The following is a 17,983-nucleotide window of genomic DNA, read 5'->3' as shown; positions in this document are numbered from 1 at the left end:
TATTGTGAGGAAAGAAAGTGTGACACATGGGTCTCCTTTAAGTATTAAAAGAATTTATTGGTCCCTGTGAAGGGAAAAGCCCTGACACTGCCTTGACCTTTTCTCTTGCAGATAACATCACCACCACCCCCACTTACTGATATACCTGACACAGCAAATGCTGGAGGAGGTTTACCCACAACCATGGGAGGACCTCTTCCTCCCCATCTGGCTCTCAAGGCAGGTAAGGGACTTGAATGCATGTACATAACAGATATACACAATGTTGGTCACCATGTCTTTCTCATTTGGATAGAAAGAATAACTACGGTAAAACTATTGAAGTTAATAGAGACAGTACAAGGTCTTCATAAATTTGCACATACCACCACCAGATCATTTAATTTTTCTTAGAAATTGTATCACAGCGTAATTCTTGGCTGATTAGCTTTTACTAAATTTTTATCTCTGAAGAAATTTTGCACAGGTTAGAACAATTGGTTAAAGGTTCTTATGATTGCCTTTTCTTATCTCTACCAAATGTATTGTAGACTTGTTTATTTACCTTACGGATGCAAGCTGTTGCTGAATTCTATATATAGTTACGTCCTCCTTTGGTGGGTTCTTGGAAGCTGAATTTAAGTGAAATGTACAGCAGATCCTTAAATAACTTTGTTTCCTTTAACATAGTTTTTTATAACATTGATAAGAAAAAAATTGGTTTCATTATACATGGTTTCACTTGCAGTTTCCAAGAACCTTCAACAACCTTAAGTGAGGACTTAGTGTGTAGTTAAAACTTTCATTGGGATATCTACTGTAGGATTTTGATCAAATTGCTTAAGTCTGAGATCCTTATGAAATAGCAGTAGTATCTACCTCATGTAACTGTCCTGAGGAGTAAATTTTTAAAAGTGCACATAATTTAGTGGGGCTAGTGATCAGTCAGTGATAACTGCTGCTTTTAGTTATTCTGCTTTCTCATCAAGAGTCATCACTTCCTTTCACCTCTTCAGCTTCTCCTTATTCCATCACCAGTCCTAGCAGTTAGCTTTCTTTTCAGGGGCATATTTAGGAAAGAAATAGTGTTATTGCTTAATCTGTTGTTTCACATGTAAAAGTTAAAACAAAGCTACATTGACAGTATGCGCTGGATTGTTGGTCACTTAACTGTTGTTCACTAATGAAGAAGCTTCCCACTGTATATCAGCCTTGCAATTTGCAATTTAGACCTATACTATAGTGATAAAACCCTTTTTAAGTAAATCATGGACACTTTTGGTCTCTTTCTGAATAAGTGAAACTGAGGACATCTAAACATGGAGGGCCAAAATCTGAATTAGGATAATTCTTTAAAATATTTAGGATTTTTCTACAGTTTGATTCGTTAAGGGAACAAGCATTTTCTTTCTTTAACAGAAAATAATTCTGGAATTGGAGCCTCTGGCTATGGTGTTCCTGGGCCCACCTGGGACCGGGGAGCCAACTTGAAGGATTACTACTCAAAAAAGGAGGAACAAGAAGCACAAGCGGTAAGCTAGCATGCTGTGTTACATCTCTGGGAATGTGATTTGGGACTTAGTTCACAGCAAAGTTTAAAATAGGCACAAGTTAGCAATTTGCTATTGCTTTTAAATAGATATTTGAGAGTTCTTGTTGAAACAAGTCACTGTAAACCTAACCTACCCATTAAATCTGGCCATTCAAATTGCCCATTAAAAAAGTGTTTTTTCCTGGTGATAATAAAAGGTTTCCTCATCTGCTTTGTAGGAAATGTAATTTTCTCAGGAAACTTCATTTCATGAGCACTTACAGTAAAAGTGTCTTAATAGCATGGCTTATTTTTTCATATAATGTATTTAGAGTGTTAGAACAAGCACAAAAAGATTGTCAGTTTTTTTTTTTTCTCAGGAATAATTTAAACAGTGTAGTATTAACATATTAACCAATAGCTTGTTTATTAATATATACTAATAACTACTAATCTACTAATTAGTATTAATATACTAATAACAGTATTAGTATATTAACTAATAGCTTATTTATAAAGTAGGGCTTTCAGACGCAGTAAAAACTAATTCTTTTTTTTTTTTTTAGACAGAGTCTCACTCTGTTGCTCATGCTAGAGTGCTGTGGCGTCAGCTTAGCTCACAGCAACCTCAGACTCCTGGGCTCAAGCAATCCTCCTGCCTCAGCCTCCCGATTAGCTGGGACTACAGGCATGCGCCACCATGCCCGGCTAGTTTTTTCTATATATGTTTTTAGTTGTCCGTATAATTTCTTTGTATGTTTAGTAGAGATGGGGGTCGCGCTCTTGCTCAGGCTGGTCTCGAACTCCTGAGCTCAAACAATCCACCTGCCTCGGCCTCACAGAGTGCTAGGATTACAGGTGTGAGCCACCGTGCCCAGCCAATAAAAACTAATTCTGATTTCAGTTTCCACTAGGACTAGAAACATTAAAAACACCTTTTGCATTATAAAGAATGATACAAAGAAGGTATTATAAATTTCTGTACCTTATTGTATATATAACTAATAAAATTATTACAGCCAAATTTAATTATCATTGATTCCACAGACTCTAGAGTCAGAAGAAGTGGATTTAAATGCTGGGCTTCATGGAAACTGGACCTTGGAAAATGCTAAGGCTCGTCTAAACCAATATTTCCAAAAAGAAAAGATTCAAGGAGAATATAAGTACACCCAAGTGGGTCCTGATCACAACAGGTTTGCTTGTTTTGCTCTTTTTTCTCTAGTAAATTGAGGTGGTTTTGGATAGTCACTGTTGAATGTGTTCTATTTTTGTACATTATCTGGTTCATTGTGTGGATTAGAAGTGAATTGGGAAAAGAAGATATATTACTTTGCACAAGAATTGTCATTGATTTACAATGTGCTGTTTCTGTGGTTTTCACTTCTAAGTGTGATCTTAGCAGTGTAAGAAGTTCAGCAAAAATCTGTTACTTGTGATGCTAGACTTTTAAGATTCTCGTTTGTATCTGAGAGGCAGAAGTCATATCTGCAAGTAGTGGTTTGATCATAATTGACTCAAAAACCACCCAGAGGTGTTGATTTTGTTCACTCTTGTTATTATTGTTAGAGGCAGTTCTAAGTACTGTTTCTTTAATGGGTCAAGTTAGACACTTAAGCTTCAGAATCTGAGAGGTAGATTGTATTGCCTATAGATCCAGATTTCATTTCAGCTTTGAAAGTTGCCAGCTCTCATAAGGGTCCTGTTGAAATATAAGGGCTTACTATAAAGATGAAGAGCGACAGCCTCAATCTTTGTATGTGGTTTAAATTAGCATACTTTTTTCTGTTAAATTTATAAAACTGAACAAAAGGGGGGTTTGTTTTAACAGTGACAGTATGTTTCTCAGCCTGCTTGCTGTTCTTCCTGAGAGCATTCCAGGGTGTAGTAATTATTACTCCCAGGAAGGCTCATATGGATTAGACTCTTTTAGGGGACACTATATTTTTATTGGAAGGGAAGGGAGGTTGTAATGGAACCTTCTGAATGATTGCAGTTTGCTGTCTCCAATTATATGAAAAAATTGTCCAAAATACATTAAACATATTTGCCTTGAAAGTCAAAGTGTTCTCCCTTGGATGCATCTAGCAATCCTAAAATAATTATTACTAAAATAAAACTTGGTCACCGTGGTCAAAATGATAAGAGCATGGTTTCCCTGCTTCCCACTGTTTTATTCAATCCTGAATTCTCAAATATTTTATTTCTGGTGTCAGAGTTTTTCAAACCCTCGTGTTGTATAGGAAAGATATTCGTTGTTGATCTGTTTTCTTTAATATTTTGTCCTTCTGAACTGATTGGGCTCAGTAGCACTTGGTGCCTTTAACAATAAGATACCTAAGTGTGCCTGAAGCTCATGGTTGCAAATAATTTTTGTTATCGGTATCTTATCATTGGTTTCCGATACAAAGAAGTGAAGAATTCAGGACATGAAAACGTGGGAGGCAAAAGATAGTTGGGGAAGCTAGGACAGCATTGCTCCACATATGTCCTTTATTTAAAGGCATAACAGACAGCAACACCAGAGGTCTGTGTTCATATACACATGTGCTGCTGCTTAGGCTGAACTAAGCAATCACATGGGAAACTATTGTAAACTGATTTCTGGTGTCGCTGTTCCCCCTAGGTGGAGGAGAATGAGATTGAGTGCTGACTTTAAGCCTGGCTGAGAAACATACTGGCATCGGTGTCTTTAATGAAAGGGTGGATGTTGTTCCCCTGAAAGCCAGTGGGCTTTGACCCCTGAAGCCGCTGTGCCTAAAGGTCAGTTCACAAGAGGTATAGGAAGGAGTCTAACACTTTTTTCTTAAGCCTAACCTAATCTTTTATTTACAGCACAAAGTTAAGGTTAGAATGTACCTGAGCAGTAGAAGGACCAGAATGCATAGTTTTCAAAGGACAGTTTTTTCCTTGCTAAAACCTAAATTCATTCCCTAGAATTTGCTAGCAGTTTTAGCTATCATATTAGAACAAGGGTTTTGTTCTCTAGGACCTGATTTAAATAAATGTGATATAAGTAGGCTTAATTTTTTGTTATCAAAGGCTGCTTCCAACTGCAGGCAGATGTGAGAACTGTGCCTCAGCAGCCAGTGATATGCACAAAGTGTTTGTAGGTACATGTGTGAGTTTGCATATATTAGCTTATTTTAAGAGATTGCAGTCATTCATGGGTGGGGCCTACACACAGAGTTTTGGGCCTACTTTATTTTTTGGCTCCAAGCTAAGTGGAAAATTTCTTTTCGTTCAATGTATTCTAGCTATTCATACTCTAACCTTTGGAATAAGAGTAAGTACATATAGAATCTAAAGCCCTAACATTTTCCTTTCATGAACAATTGGCTCATCAACTTTAATTATATTTGTCTCATGCCATGTTGTTGTATTATTTGAAGTTTACATACTTCATTTGTTCTAGGATTGGACAGAAATGTTTACAGTGGTTTTTTGTATTTTGTTTTGTTTTTGTTTTTTGCTGTGATTTGCCTAAACAGTTGGAAAGCCTGCCTGACTTGGGAGACCTGGATTTAGTAATTTCTAACAGTGAAATTCCTAACCTTGTTTGTATATGTTGTTACAGGAGCTTTATTGCAGAAATGACCGTTTATATCAAGCAGCTGGGCAGAAGTAAGTGTTACTGCTTCCCTGATGTTCTAAGTCTTTTTATAAAGGAGGAATCATCACATTAAGGTCTTGAGCCACATATATATAAACTATTATTATTGAAAGAACATAAGATAGCATCTAGGGTATATTTTAGAATATTGGTAATTATATTAACTAGCAGCCTAATCTCCCAGTTTGCATGTGTAAAAAGATCATGCTAGTGTAATATTTCAAAGGTAAGATAAATGGTAGGATGATTAGGAGTCTGCCAGTGTCAAAGAACTTTATTTTTTTCATTTTTAAAGATGAGCACACTAATCAGAGAACTTTAAAACATTTTTTCATCTTTGTATATAAAAGTATCCTTTCAGTTCAGGTGAAAACTAAGCTAAGGTGAAATTTAGAAAGGAGTACATCACATAATAGGTTTAGATGCCTAAAGGTGGCCGTATAGCATTTGAGTCATAAAGAAGTTAAATGTGAGTTAATTACCTTGAGGAAACACTTAAGGAATAGATTGGGGTTATTCATTGAGAAAGTAAAAAGGCTCAGATACGATGCCCTGTATTCTTTATTCTTAGGCAGTAAGTTTAAGGCAAGCAGTGTGTTATGCTTAAAAGATAAGGAAGTAGCCCTGTGTACCTGGTTTTGTTACTAACAAGTTTAGTGACCTTGAATAGATCGACACCTTACATCACTGGAGCTCAGTTTACTTATCTGCAGATGGAGAGAAATGGCTTAAGATTCTTTCCAGCTTGAGATTTCTACAACTTGCATTAATGATTTAAACTTAGCAGATGAATGACTTTCCTGCTAGAATAAAACCATTGAATGATTGATTCTTTTTTTTTTTTTTTTTTTTAATTTTTTTTTTTTTTTTTTGAGACAGAGTCTCACTTTGTTGCCCAGGCTAGAGTGAGTGCCATGGTGTCAGTTAGCTCACAGCAACCTCAGACTTCTCGGCTTAAGCGAGCCTACTGCCTCAGCCTCCCGAGTAGCTGGGACTACAGGCATGCGCCACCATGCCTGGCTAATTTTTTCTATATAGATTTTTAGTTGTCCATATAATGTCTTTCTGTTTTTAGTAGAGACGGGGGTCTCGCTCTTGCTCAGGCTGGTCTCGAACTCCTGACCTCGAGCAATCTACCCGCCTCGGCCTCCCAGAGTGCTAGGATTATAGGCATGAGCCACCGCGCCCGGCCTTGAATGATTGATTCTTTAGGAGATCATGTTGAATTTCTTATCCTAGACTTGAAAAATAAGTTATTTTGAGTGGATGGGGGATAATAAGGAATTAGAGTTTGAGAAAGGCAGGCTAACTTTGTCAGTCCACTGATCCTATCATCGGGATTAATTTGACTATGCTAGTTAGGCAGAAAGGTATCTTTTTACCCCTTCCTTGCTTTATAGTCATGTGTTCTAAAGCCAAATGATTCTGGAGGAGAGGAAACTTTCTATTAGAATTTTCTTTAAGAGTATGTGTAACTGTTAGCTTCAGTTTAATGCTGGACTCAGCAAACTGTAGCCCTCTGGCTAAGTCTAGTCCACTGCCTATTTTTATAGCTTTACACTCATTCATTTATGTCAGGGGACGGCAAACTTTTTTTGATAAAGGACTAGATAGTAGAAGCTTTCCAGGTCACATATATCACACATTGTTATTTTTTGTTTTATTTTTACAACTCTTGAAAAAACATAAAATCCATTCTTAGTTTCCAGGTCTGTAGTTTGTCAAACCCTAGCTTAAGTATTGTCAGTGGCTGCTTTCACACATTAAAGGAAGAGTTCAATAGTTGTGACGGCTATGTGGCCTGCAAAGCCTACCGTATTAATATTTATTAATTGAAGTTATTTCCTGACCACTGTTCTAGGTAACCATTCGGACACCATATCTTTGGTTTGTTTTTTGACTCTTTTACTTTTCAAGAGTTAAACTCTGGTTTCTTCCCCTGTTTTAATGCTAAATTATATTAACAATGATAGCTTTGTTGAAATAGGTTATTTGCTTTAATGTTGATTTGTATGTGTGTCTTAGTATCAGCCTGTAATCAAAATTGTTGGTTATTTAGTTGATAAGCTGTTATGGAATTGCTTTTGGTTGGCTGGTTGAATGAAAAGGAAATAGAACCCATGCATACACTGTATTTTAGGGCTTTTGTACCTAAGTGCCTAGTTGCTTATGATGTTTCTTTATTCAGGTGATTATCCTTCTGTCTTTGGTAATCCTGACCTTACATTATAGGGATTTTTGCACGAGAACATGGATCAAATAAGAAATTAGCAGCACAGTCCTGTGCCCTGTCACTTGTCAGACAACTCTACCATCTTGGAGTGATAGAAGGTTACTCTGGACTTACAAAGAAGAAAGAAGGAGAGACAGTGAGTTTTTAGACTTACTAGTCCAGTAAGATTTTAAGATTTCATTTAGCTTTTTTTTACTAGTTGGCTAAGGAAGTATAATAAATATGTAGTTCTAGGCATCTTACCTCAAGAAATGAAAATGGCCCTACTAATCATCTCTGTGTCTGGTGTGATGCTGCATTCATACTGCATATTTACAATGAGTAAATATTTAATCACTAAAGTAGTAATTCTCTCACCAAAGGGAACTGATTATTGGTTTAGGAATATTGTAGCGTTACTGTCAGCTACATACTCTTAGCACCACTGTAATAAATTTGAGTAATGTTCATATGTGTGTTACATGATATTCATGGTCATCCTTTCTCTGTAGGTGGAGCCTTACAACGTTAATCTTTCTCAAGATTTAGAGCATCAGCTGCAAAACGTCATTCAAGAGCTAAATCTTGAGATTGTGCCCCCAGTAAGCATATATAGTTAACTTCACTTTTGTATTGAACTTCTCTCATCAGACAAGTGACTCATACTTTTTTTTTTTTTTTTTAATTTTCTTATTTTTAATAGCCTGCTGATCCTTCTGTGCCGGTTGTACTCAACATTGGCAAATTGGCTCACTTTGAACCATCTCAGCGACAAAACCAAGTTGGTGTGGTTCCTTGGTCACCTCCACAATCCAACTGGAATCCTTGGACTAGTAGCAACATTGACGAGGGACCCCTTGCTTATGTGAGTGCAGCATTGTTTTTAGAGATCAGACTCTAGTGTTTTACTCTTGAAGATACTTCATTAGTATGTCTAGCTAAAAAATGGATTTCATTTGAAGCTGAGTTATGTGCCTTTGTTTGACTATATTGCATTGTCATTGTACAGGCTACTCCAGAACAAATAAGCATGGACCTCAAGAGTGAATTAATGTACCAGCTGGAGCAGGATCATGATTTGCAAGCAGTAAGTCTATGAAATATTTAAATATGTGGTTTCCAGAGCTTCAGAGTGTTCTAGGTATGGGGAAAAGACAGTGAATAATATATTTTACGCTTTTTAGGAGGGTAGTTCAAAGATACGTAACAAACTGATAGTCCTAGTTTCAGGGTAGTTGCTATGAGTTGAGGGCCTAGGAGAAAATTTCACTTCTTAATGTAATTTAATGAAAGTGGAGAGATTTGGGATAGTAACTTTTTGTTGTTGTTTTTTAGTATTTCTCAAATAAAAATGTTAAAAGAAAGGAATGCATGTGAAATGTTTAGGGAGAACAAAAATAAAGGTATAAACAGGACCAAAAGATAAATTCTTCAGAAATTTAGTGGAAGAAGCAGTTCTATTAGAAACATGAATATATACACTCTATGAAAAAATATTTTGAGTACTAAGCTGGTAGAAGGGAATAAGTTTCTGTGGAGATGATGGGCTTTGTGTGCGTGTGGGGTTTTTTTTTTTTTTTTTTTTTTTTTTAAGGATTAAGACACTCACTAATGCATATGTTGGTAGAAATTTTGACTAAGGTGTAACTTTTATAATGCAGATCTTACAGGAGAGAGAGTTATTACCTGTGAAGAAATTTGAAAATGAGATCTTGGAAGCAATTAGTCAAAATTCGGTTGTCATTATCCGAGGAGCTACTGGATGTGGTAAAACCACACAGGTTCCCCAGTTTATTCTAGATGACTTTATCCAGAATGACCGAGCAGCAGAGTGTAATATTGTAGTAACTCAGGTAAGTAGCAAACCAACTATGAGGTGTGTGGCCAGTGTGGATAGAGTTTGAGAGATAGAAATACCTAGAGGCCAGACCATTTCTAATTCTTTTCCTTGATCAGCCTCCCTTTGTAGTCACATAAGATTCTGAGATTGCTGGGGCGTTAGACCCTTTAAATTTAATAAGTAAATTAATAGGAAGAACATGTCTTTTTCTAATCTCCAGTATCCTACGCTGACTGGTAAGCTAAATTGGACCATGTAGGGGATTCTTTTTATTTGAGCTAAAGGGAGTCTTTGCGCCTAGAATCAAACTCAAGATTGAGAATTCTTTCTCAAGTTCACATACAAATCTTGGTCATCTCTCTTACCATCTTAATATTGAGTAAAAACCAGTCTGAGCCAGAATAGGCAAGCCAGCAAAATATGTAATGGTTAACTTACACTGAATGCTTATTGTATGCCAGAATCTGTTGTAAACAGTTGCTTTTTTTTCCCCCCAACTCATTTGAAGTTCATAATGACCCTGAGATCTAAATATTACTTAGTATTTCTTCAATTAAGGCACGGAGAAGGTAAATTGCCCAAGGTTAACACAGAAGGTGGTAGAACTAGGATTCAAAACCAAGCAATCTGTCTTCAGGAGTTTTCCTTTTAACTAATGTATTACCTTACTAGCAATAGGCAAGGCCCTCAAATTTGTCCCAGTAGTTAGAGAAGAAGTAATTAGCTCTTTCAAGCATTCTCAGGTTAAAGCAGTTCCATCAGCTCTAAACCTGTACTTCTGGCTCTTGAAAGGAAAGCATTGCAAATAGATACCACCTCTCAGGCAGATTCAGCTCTTGATTTAGAGATTCTTAACCTGGGGTGTATTACTGATACGTAGAGGTGGATCATGAATGTTGAAATAACAAAAAATGTTCATTTACATCTACATAGCCTATTTCTGAAACATTTTTTTTTAACAATTCTGAAATAGAGACACATTTTTATAATTGGTATCTGTATTTTATATGAGAGTTGAGGTTTTTGGCCTGAAAAATTACTGAAGGAATCAATGTTGCAAGATTCATGGCAATTTAGGCTTGAAAAAATGTAATCCACATTTTTCTGGGAAAAGATCCCTCACTCCTTGTTCTCAGAATTTTCTCTGATTTCCCTTCTCACTCCCAAAACTGACTTGAATCCTTTGTCTTACAGTGAATGTTCCAACCCCAAGTACCATGATTGAATAAAATATCCTTGCTGTCAATCCTTACCTGGTCTTTTAGGAGAAATATGTTCAAGAGGGCACCATTTTACAGAACAGAAACCTTGAACTCTGCTCTGCCCTTCCTCTTCACTACAGCTATCCATTTTTAACGTTAGAAGCAGTTTAGGCATATAGGCAGAAATGCAGAATTTAACAAATGACTTAAAGACAGGTGTTCTTAGTCAGAAGTTGTCTGCATATCACAAGTAGGATAAAACCAATTCCTGGCCAAGTGAGAAATGTCTTTTTCACTACTTATCTAACTTATCAAAGCTGAGTTGTTCAAGCAAGACAAAAATGGTTTTTGTGTTGTGGTCTTCAGTTTTGTATTACCTGCTTACTAACTTGTGCCTTATCGCAGATAATTTAGACATTTCCAGTAGTTTCATTTGTAAAATGCACAGGTTCCTATATATAGACTTTATTAATAAATGTATAGCAGTGAGCTGCAGGGTGAAATAGTGGGTCAGATGTTACTCTGCTTCTTTTAAGGAGTATGAAAACAACTTTCATTTATCCAGTAGACTTCCTTCATTCCTTTATGAAATGGTAGAATCCTAGAATTGGAAAACATTTTCAGAGAATTACTCCATTTTCCTACCCACGGTGGAATGTTTATAATAGGTGGTTATCTAACTTCTGCTTAAAAATTTCCAGTGGCATGAAAATGTATTACTTTTGCAAGCCTGTGTCTTCTACTTTTGGGAGAATGACATGTAACTATAATTGTATCTACATTTTGTGGCTTCCATCTTTTTGTCCTAGTGTTTGCCCCCAGATCAGTCTCTGATACCTCTTACCTATAACAAGTCTTCAAAAATTTAAAAGCCTGTATAGTATGAACTTAACAGTTCTTAAGTCTTAACTATAAACATCCATAGTTAAGCCATGAAGATGAGACAAGTGTAGGATCCCGTTAACCACATTCAAATGCATTGGCATCCTACCTGTGATATAAAAGGTAGGCCTGAGCATGCTGATTGGGTCATTATTGAATAGTTTTTTAATATTTTTAATATTTCAAATATTATATAGTACTTCTGTTAATGCAGTCTGAGATAGCATTGGTAATTTTTATAGTAATATCACTGTTGTATCCTTTTTCCTTTTCTTCCACTTGTAGGCATCTGTAGGATACCAGTTGAAGTCATAAAATATTAGAAAGTTTTTTATGTTTCTGGTTTAAGTGTATTATTGCAAGTCACAGAGCACAAGTTTAGACTTATGGACTAGAATAAAACAGAATGAGTAGCTCAAATTATGACCCTTAACCTTATCACCAGGCTTAGTGTAAATTCTCAAGGAAACTCACTGAATTCTGCCTTGGCTATGCATACCCAAGCCAGTTAACTTCCTGGGCTACATGCAGAAAATTTTAAAATAGGAAATAGTTATCTTCTGACTTTAAAGTTGTTTGAAAGAGATAAATTATAATTACTAGGATATAAATCAAGTATGTTAAATTAATATTATCTGTAAATATTAATCCTGTACCCACCCCATAGTGCCATCATTTCAGGATACAGCTTTCCCTCAAAAAAAAAATAAGCTCAGAACTTAGAAAATAGTGGTGGTGGAGCCCAATTATGTCACATAATATCTAATGCCTTAGGAATCTTGAAATATTTTATTGTGGCCTAGTTCTATTACTCTGGTTAGAAAAAAAGAGGATCCAAGTTGCTGCCTTTTAGAACTTCAATTGGAGAGTCCCTTCAGTTAGAGATCCCTGACATAGAAGAAATTTTGGTAGTTCTGGGTAAATAAATGTCAAGAGGTATACATCAAAAGTGTGGTGCCTAGAATGCTACTTAACCATTTGGGAGAGAGGTCTTCAACTTCTTATGGTATGAAAAGTGTTGCCCAGTATCTGGTACATACTAATAGCAGTCAGCACTCAATAAATATTAGCTGTTTCAGTTAATTTATAAACTTCACAGAAGTGTGAGGAAGAAGTTATCACTTTAAACTACCTACTACTGGGGCTGGACTCCAGGCAAGAGTAGTAAGATTCTATAGAGAAAGTGTAGGTAGGGGAAGGGTAAAAACCTACCAGACAGATACAGTGAACACTGTTCGGGTGATGGGCACACTTACAGCCCTAACTAAAGCATTATAAAGCTATCCATGCAACAAAAACATTGGTACCCTTAATATATTGGAAATTAAAAGTTTTTTTAATAATTTTTAAAAAGAAAATGAGATTAGCAGATATATGTAATGAAAATTACAATCTCAATATGGTGGACAGTTTGAACTATTCTGTTGGAATGACTTAACATTATCCCTTGTTTTCATCCCGTGGTTTCTGAGTCAGTTATTGTGTTATTTTTAACATATTTAATCACATGCTGCATAAAATTATAACAATAAAGGCAGAATAATTGGAGAAAAGATTAGATTGGGAGTAAAGAATATTTGAATGTAAGTCTTAAGTCATTTATATGACTTTAGGCAAAATAATCTCTCTGGGCTTGTTTTTTGTTGAAATGGGAAAAAGAAGATCTTACCATTCTGAAGCACAAGTAAGATAGCATGTGTAGCCATGGTTTTTATTGTTACACAAATTATTCTGAGCTGGGAGTGGTGGCTCATGCCTGTAATCCTAGCACTCTGGGAGGCTGAGGCGGGTGGATCTCTCGCTCAAGGGTCAGGAGTTCAAGACCAGCCTGAGCAAGAGCGAGACTCCCGTCTCTATTAAAAATAGAAAGTAATTATCTGGACAACTAAAAATATATATAGAAAAACTAGCCAGGCATGGTGGCACATGCCTGTAGTCTCAGCTACTCCGGAGGCTGAGGCAGAAGGATTGCTTGAGCCCAGGAGTTTGAGGTTGCTGTGAGCTAGGCTGATGCCACGGCACTCTAGCCCGGGCAACAGAGCGAGACTCTGTCTCAAAAAAAAAAAAAATAATAATAATTATTCTGGAAGTCTCTACAGTGTTGATTCTTTAAATATTGGAGGAATAGTCTATAGAATATTGTATTCTATAGAATAGTTAAGTCATATGGAAAAGTCACTCTACAGGTGTAGATAGATGTATTACCTGTGAGCCTTGCCTAGTATTTATTCACTGTGGAACAGTATATAAAATAAATATTGAAGCACAAAAGATTAAGGGAAAAGGGAGGGGTAGGTTATTTAAGGCATAAGCAGAGCAACTTCATAGGCTACAGCTGTCATGCAATCTGAGAAGTGTTTAGACATTGATTAATACCCTTTCACATTAAACAGTGGTGTTATCCCAAACAAAATGCCTATCCTGGGAGTATTTATAATGAGCTAAGAGTCATAGTTAAGAATTAAAAGATTTTTTACTGCCTTTCTTCTTGCTGTAAACCAGACAGAATTAGTAAGGAAAATTATATGCAGTATGTTTAAAGCATCTTTCAATCTGTTATGTTTATGGGCAGAATAAATATGAACTAGGTAATTACACACTTGTATTTGTTACTAGCTGTATACCCTAAGGGACTCTTATGTTAAGAATATAGGAAATAAATCATGTTTTACATTAGTTCAAAAGATATTGGTAGCTCTAGTGAAGTTGTTGAGTTTCTTTATTTTCAGTTTTTTAAAGATTGTAACAGCCTCTGGTTTCCTAGTCATGTCATAACATGGGATATCATATAGGTACTTAAAGTAAATATGAAATTCAGAAAAAGCTTTCTCAAGCAAGAACTATAATAAAATCCAACCTATCAGCAGGAACTTTTTTGACAAAAATCCAAGGCAACTTAAAAGCATTCAGTCCATAAATTTGTATGTAGCTCTGTAGCGATACCTTAAGTGTGTCATAATAGCTGTAGTATCTACCAAGTAAAGATTGTGTACTTAGAAGATACGGAACACTACAGAAAATTTTTCATAAAAATCAAGGTCTAACACTTTAAGCATTAACCTATAGCATTCATCTTAAGGATTCTGCAGATTTATTGCTGGAAACAATGATGTACATTCAGTTTTCCTGGCTGTGTAAGCTCATCAAAAAACAGAAGTGATTTCATTGAGTTTCTTATCTCTAGCACCTTCTGTGGTATCTGATGCAGAAGTGCAATGAGTTTTTTATTGAGTTAATAAATGAATGAAACATGGTCACAGTACATATGGCAAAGAAGGCAGTTCACCTTACTGATTTCTGTATGTCTTCGTTAAATGATTTTCTAAAAGTGTGTTTTTAGTGTAGTAGGCAGGTACAAAAGCAAGCCCCTTGTGTATATGGCTGTGCCCCCTTCCCTAATGGAAATTCACTCTGAATATCATTTAAGAATTGGGGCCAGCCAGGCACAGTGGCTCACTCATGTAATCCTAGCACTTTGGGAGGCTGAGGCATGAGAATCATTTGGGGCCAGCAGTCCAAGACAAGTCTAAGCAACATAGTGAGACCCTGTCTCTACAAAAAATAGAAAAATTAGCTGGACTTGGTGGCATGTGCCTGTAGTCCTAGCTACTCCAGAGGCTGAGGCAGGAGGACCCCTTGAGCCAGGGAAGTTTGATGTTGCAGTGAGCTATGGTTGTTTCACTGCACTCTAGCTCGGGCAGTAGAGCTAGACCTTGTCTCAAAAAAAAAAAAAAAAAAAAAAAAAAAGTTGGAGCCAGTGACAAAGATTTTATTTTTTATCTATAGAAACCAAAAAATGGCTTTATATACAAGATGAGAAACAGCTTTTTTAAAGTGTTTGCTATAAAATTAAATAGTAATATTTTTGTCCTGATTTTTTAAAAAATAAATTTTGGAGCTTACTAAAAATGTCATTAACTGTTAGCTGACAATAGGACAGATTGACTACAATAATCTAAGTACTCTAATAAACAAGTGTAGGCCGGGCGCGGTGGCTCACACCTGTAATCCTAGCACTCTGGGAGGCCGAGGTGGGCGGATCGTTTGAGCTCAGGAGTTCGAGACCAGCCTGAGCAAGAGCGAGACCCCATCTCTACTAAACATAGAAAGAAATTATATGGACAGCTAAAAAATATATATATAGAAAAAATTAGCCGGGCATGGTGGTTCATGCCTGTAGTCCCAGCTACTCGGGAGGCTGAGACAGGAGGATCCCTTGAGCTCAGGAGTTTGAGGTTGCTGTGAGCTAGGCTGACGCCACGGCACTCACTCTAGCCTGGGCAACAGAGTGAGACTCTGTCTCAAAAAAAAAAAAAAAAACAAGTGTAACTAATTTTGTGGGGGTTTTTTAAATCACTTCCTTTTTCTTGTCTCAGCCTAGAAGAATCAGTGCGGTTTCTGTGGCAGAACGAGTTGCATATGAGAGGGGAGAAGAACCTGGAAAAAGCTGTGGCTACAGTGTTCGATTTGAGTCTATACTTCCCCGTCCTCATGCCAGTATAATGTTTTGTACTGTAGGTCAGTAATGTATTTAGATCTTTCATTTAGTGTTTATATTGTGGTGTTTGTGAAAAAAACTTGGTAACAGAGCAGAATGGCTAAAAATAATGAGCCAATCTCAGAATTTTTGTTTAAATAGGGCTTTTGGTACTTTTTTCTTCATGGAGAGCATGATGTACCTGCTGGTAGTTGTAGCTTAGAGAAAATGAAATCAATGAAAAACAAATGTATTTTTATAGTAAACTATCACCTTTTTAATACTTTATTCAAGTGATTTTTCCTAAAATGATCCTGGGGTTATATTAATTGAAGTATAGTTGATTGTCTAGAAATTTGCTTCTTTGAACTTTTCTGTATACTTTTCTCTAATTAACATAGAAACACATCTCTAGTGTTTGCTCTGATTTTCTTTCCAAGGTGTGCTCCTAAGAAAATTAGAAGCAGGCATTCGCGGAATCAGTCATGTGATTGTAGATGAAATACATGAAAGAGACATTAATGTAAGTAACTTGAAGAGTTATGGTAAGGTACTACTGATACTATTTCTAAATAGAGAGAAATCAAAGTAGAATGTCTTTGCTTTATTTTCCCTTTCCCCACTGCTTTATATTACTTATCTTCTATCAAAACAATGAACTTAAGTTACTAAGATGTTGAACACCTTTCTTTAGTGAAACCGTTCAACCTTTTTCCCCCCCTTTATTAAACCCTCAGAAAGCATTCTAAAAGTCAGGACTTTTTATTATAATGTATAACTGCAGTGATCAGTAAGAACTGGCATAATTCAGCGACTGAATAATTGATGAAATTTTTATATTGATTAGTTTTTCTTTGAATTGGAAGTTTGTGATAAATTTTACAATTTTTATTTTACATAATTAATGATGGTCTTTTTTGGATGTTTGCAGCTCTGATCCTTTCAGATGTTAGTGATAATCATGCCACAATTAGGAACAGTCTAGAATTTACTTTCCATCCCTCCCATTTTTGGTCCTTAGCAAAACCTATATAAAATTAACTTACTATATGATTGTATTATTATATCCAAACCAAGTATAGTTTCTTTCAAAGGTGTCAGTACATCAACAGTATATTCATTCAGACTGTCACCAAGCTGTTATGACTCAAAACATTCTTTGGAATTCCTCCTCTTCAGAAATTTTTATAGCTATTGTAATTAATCATCTTTAGTTTTGGTAGAACTTTGACCTTTGTTAATCTAAAGCAAGTAAAAATACTTTGGATGGTTCATCATGGCTTTTAAAATCAGAAATCCAGCTATTTAGTAGGACAAAATTTTTGCTGTTTTTGTTATTCATAATTGCTTGGAAGCTAACAAAATAAGCTTTTCTTAAAAGATTGTCAGGTCATGGGCCATTCAGAGTGAAAAATTAAAAAAGCCTTTGCAGAAACTTATGTTCTCTTTCAGATAAATCGTACATAATTTTGTCACTTTACATAGAAAACCCAAAAGGACTTACCAATTATTGCAAATAGGAGACTATAACAGTATGGTTGTTAAAGATAAAAGGTTAATATACAGAAGTCAATTTCATTCTTTATATTTTTATACAAATAGCTAGAAAATAACTAAAAAGAAGATACCGTTGCAATAGTCAAAATGTCCAGTACCTAAGAACAAATTCAACAAAAAGACATTCAAGACCTCTACAGGAGACATAGATTATTATTATGAAGCAGTAAAAAAGAACAGATCATGTTCGTGGATAGAAGAACTTAATACCACATAAGTATCAATTCTTCGCAAGTTGATCCACAGTGTGAATGCAATTCTGTCAAAATCCTAGCAGGGTTTTCCATAGAACTTGATAAGCTGATTACAAATACTTAAAGATTTGTGGTCAAAAATAGCCACTACTTCTGAAGAAGAGTAGAATGGAGGGTCTTGCCTTACAGATAAGAGGACTTATTTTGAAACTATAATAATTGAGACAGTGTGATGCATGGGTTGGCACTTTGATGGAATAATGTAGGGTACAGAAGCAGATTTTGTGTTAAATTTTGTATGTAGCTTTAGTTTAAGACAGTGGTGGCATGTCAGTGAGAAAGGAAATGGGCTATATTCAGTAAATGGAACTGGAAAGAAATGACCATCCCTAAGGAAGTAGTTGAAATTGGATCCCTGCCTCATAACCAAATACAAAAATCAACTTAAGATAGATTGAGAACTCTACATGTGTTGATACATAAGAGTCCTCAAACT

General features: G+C 35.9%; 1 protein-coding gene across 2 annotated transcripts in view; it reads left to right on the top strand.

Annotated features, from left to right (window-relative positions):
- The window catches only part of DHX9 (DExH-box helicase 9), a 51,914-nt gene that overhangs the window by 13,852 nt on the left and 20,079 nt on the right, over positions 1-17,983 (top strand). The window contains exons 4-14 of one of the 2 annotated variants that reach the window (XM_069459270.1): positions 112-223; positions 1,399-1,511; positions 2,558-2,706; positions 5,088-5,134; positions 7,356-7,492; positions 7,848-7,937; positions 8,039-8,200; positions 8,345-8,422; positions 8,997-9,188; positions 15,636-15,777; positions 16,177-16,259. In XM_069459270.1, coding sequence (XP_069315371.1) covers positions 112-223; positions 1,399-1,511; positions 2,558-2,706; positions 5,088-5,134; positions 7,356-7,492; positions 7,848-7,937; positions 8,039-8,200; positions 8,345-8,422; positions 8,997-9,188; positions 15,636-15,777; positions 16,177-16,259 — 1,305 coding nt within the window. Of the gene's footprint in view, positions 1-111; positions 224-1,398; positions 1,512-2,557; positions 2,707-4,218; positions 4,274-5,087; positions 5,135-7,355; positions 7,493-7,847; positions 7,938-8,038; positions 8,201-8,344; positions 8,423-8,996; positions 9,189-15,635; positions 15,778-16,176; positions 16,260-17,983 lie in introns of those variants that run through there. The other variant, XM_069459271.1, reaches the window with a different exon arrangement.

The sequence above is a fragment of the Eulemur rufifrons genome, chromosome 27 (assembly GCF_041146395.1).
Source record: "Eulemur rufifrons isolate Redbay chromosome 27, OSU_ERuf_1, whole genome shotgun sequence".
In the NCBI taxonomy this organism is placed as follows: Eukaryota; Metazoa; Chordata; class Mammalia; order Primates; family Lemuridae; genus Eulemur; species Eulemur rufifrons.
This window is presented reverse-complemented; position numbering and strand designations above follow the sequence as displayed.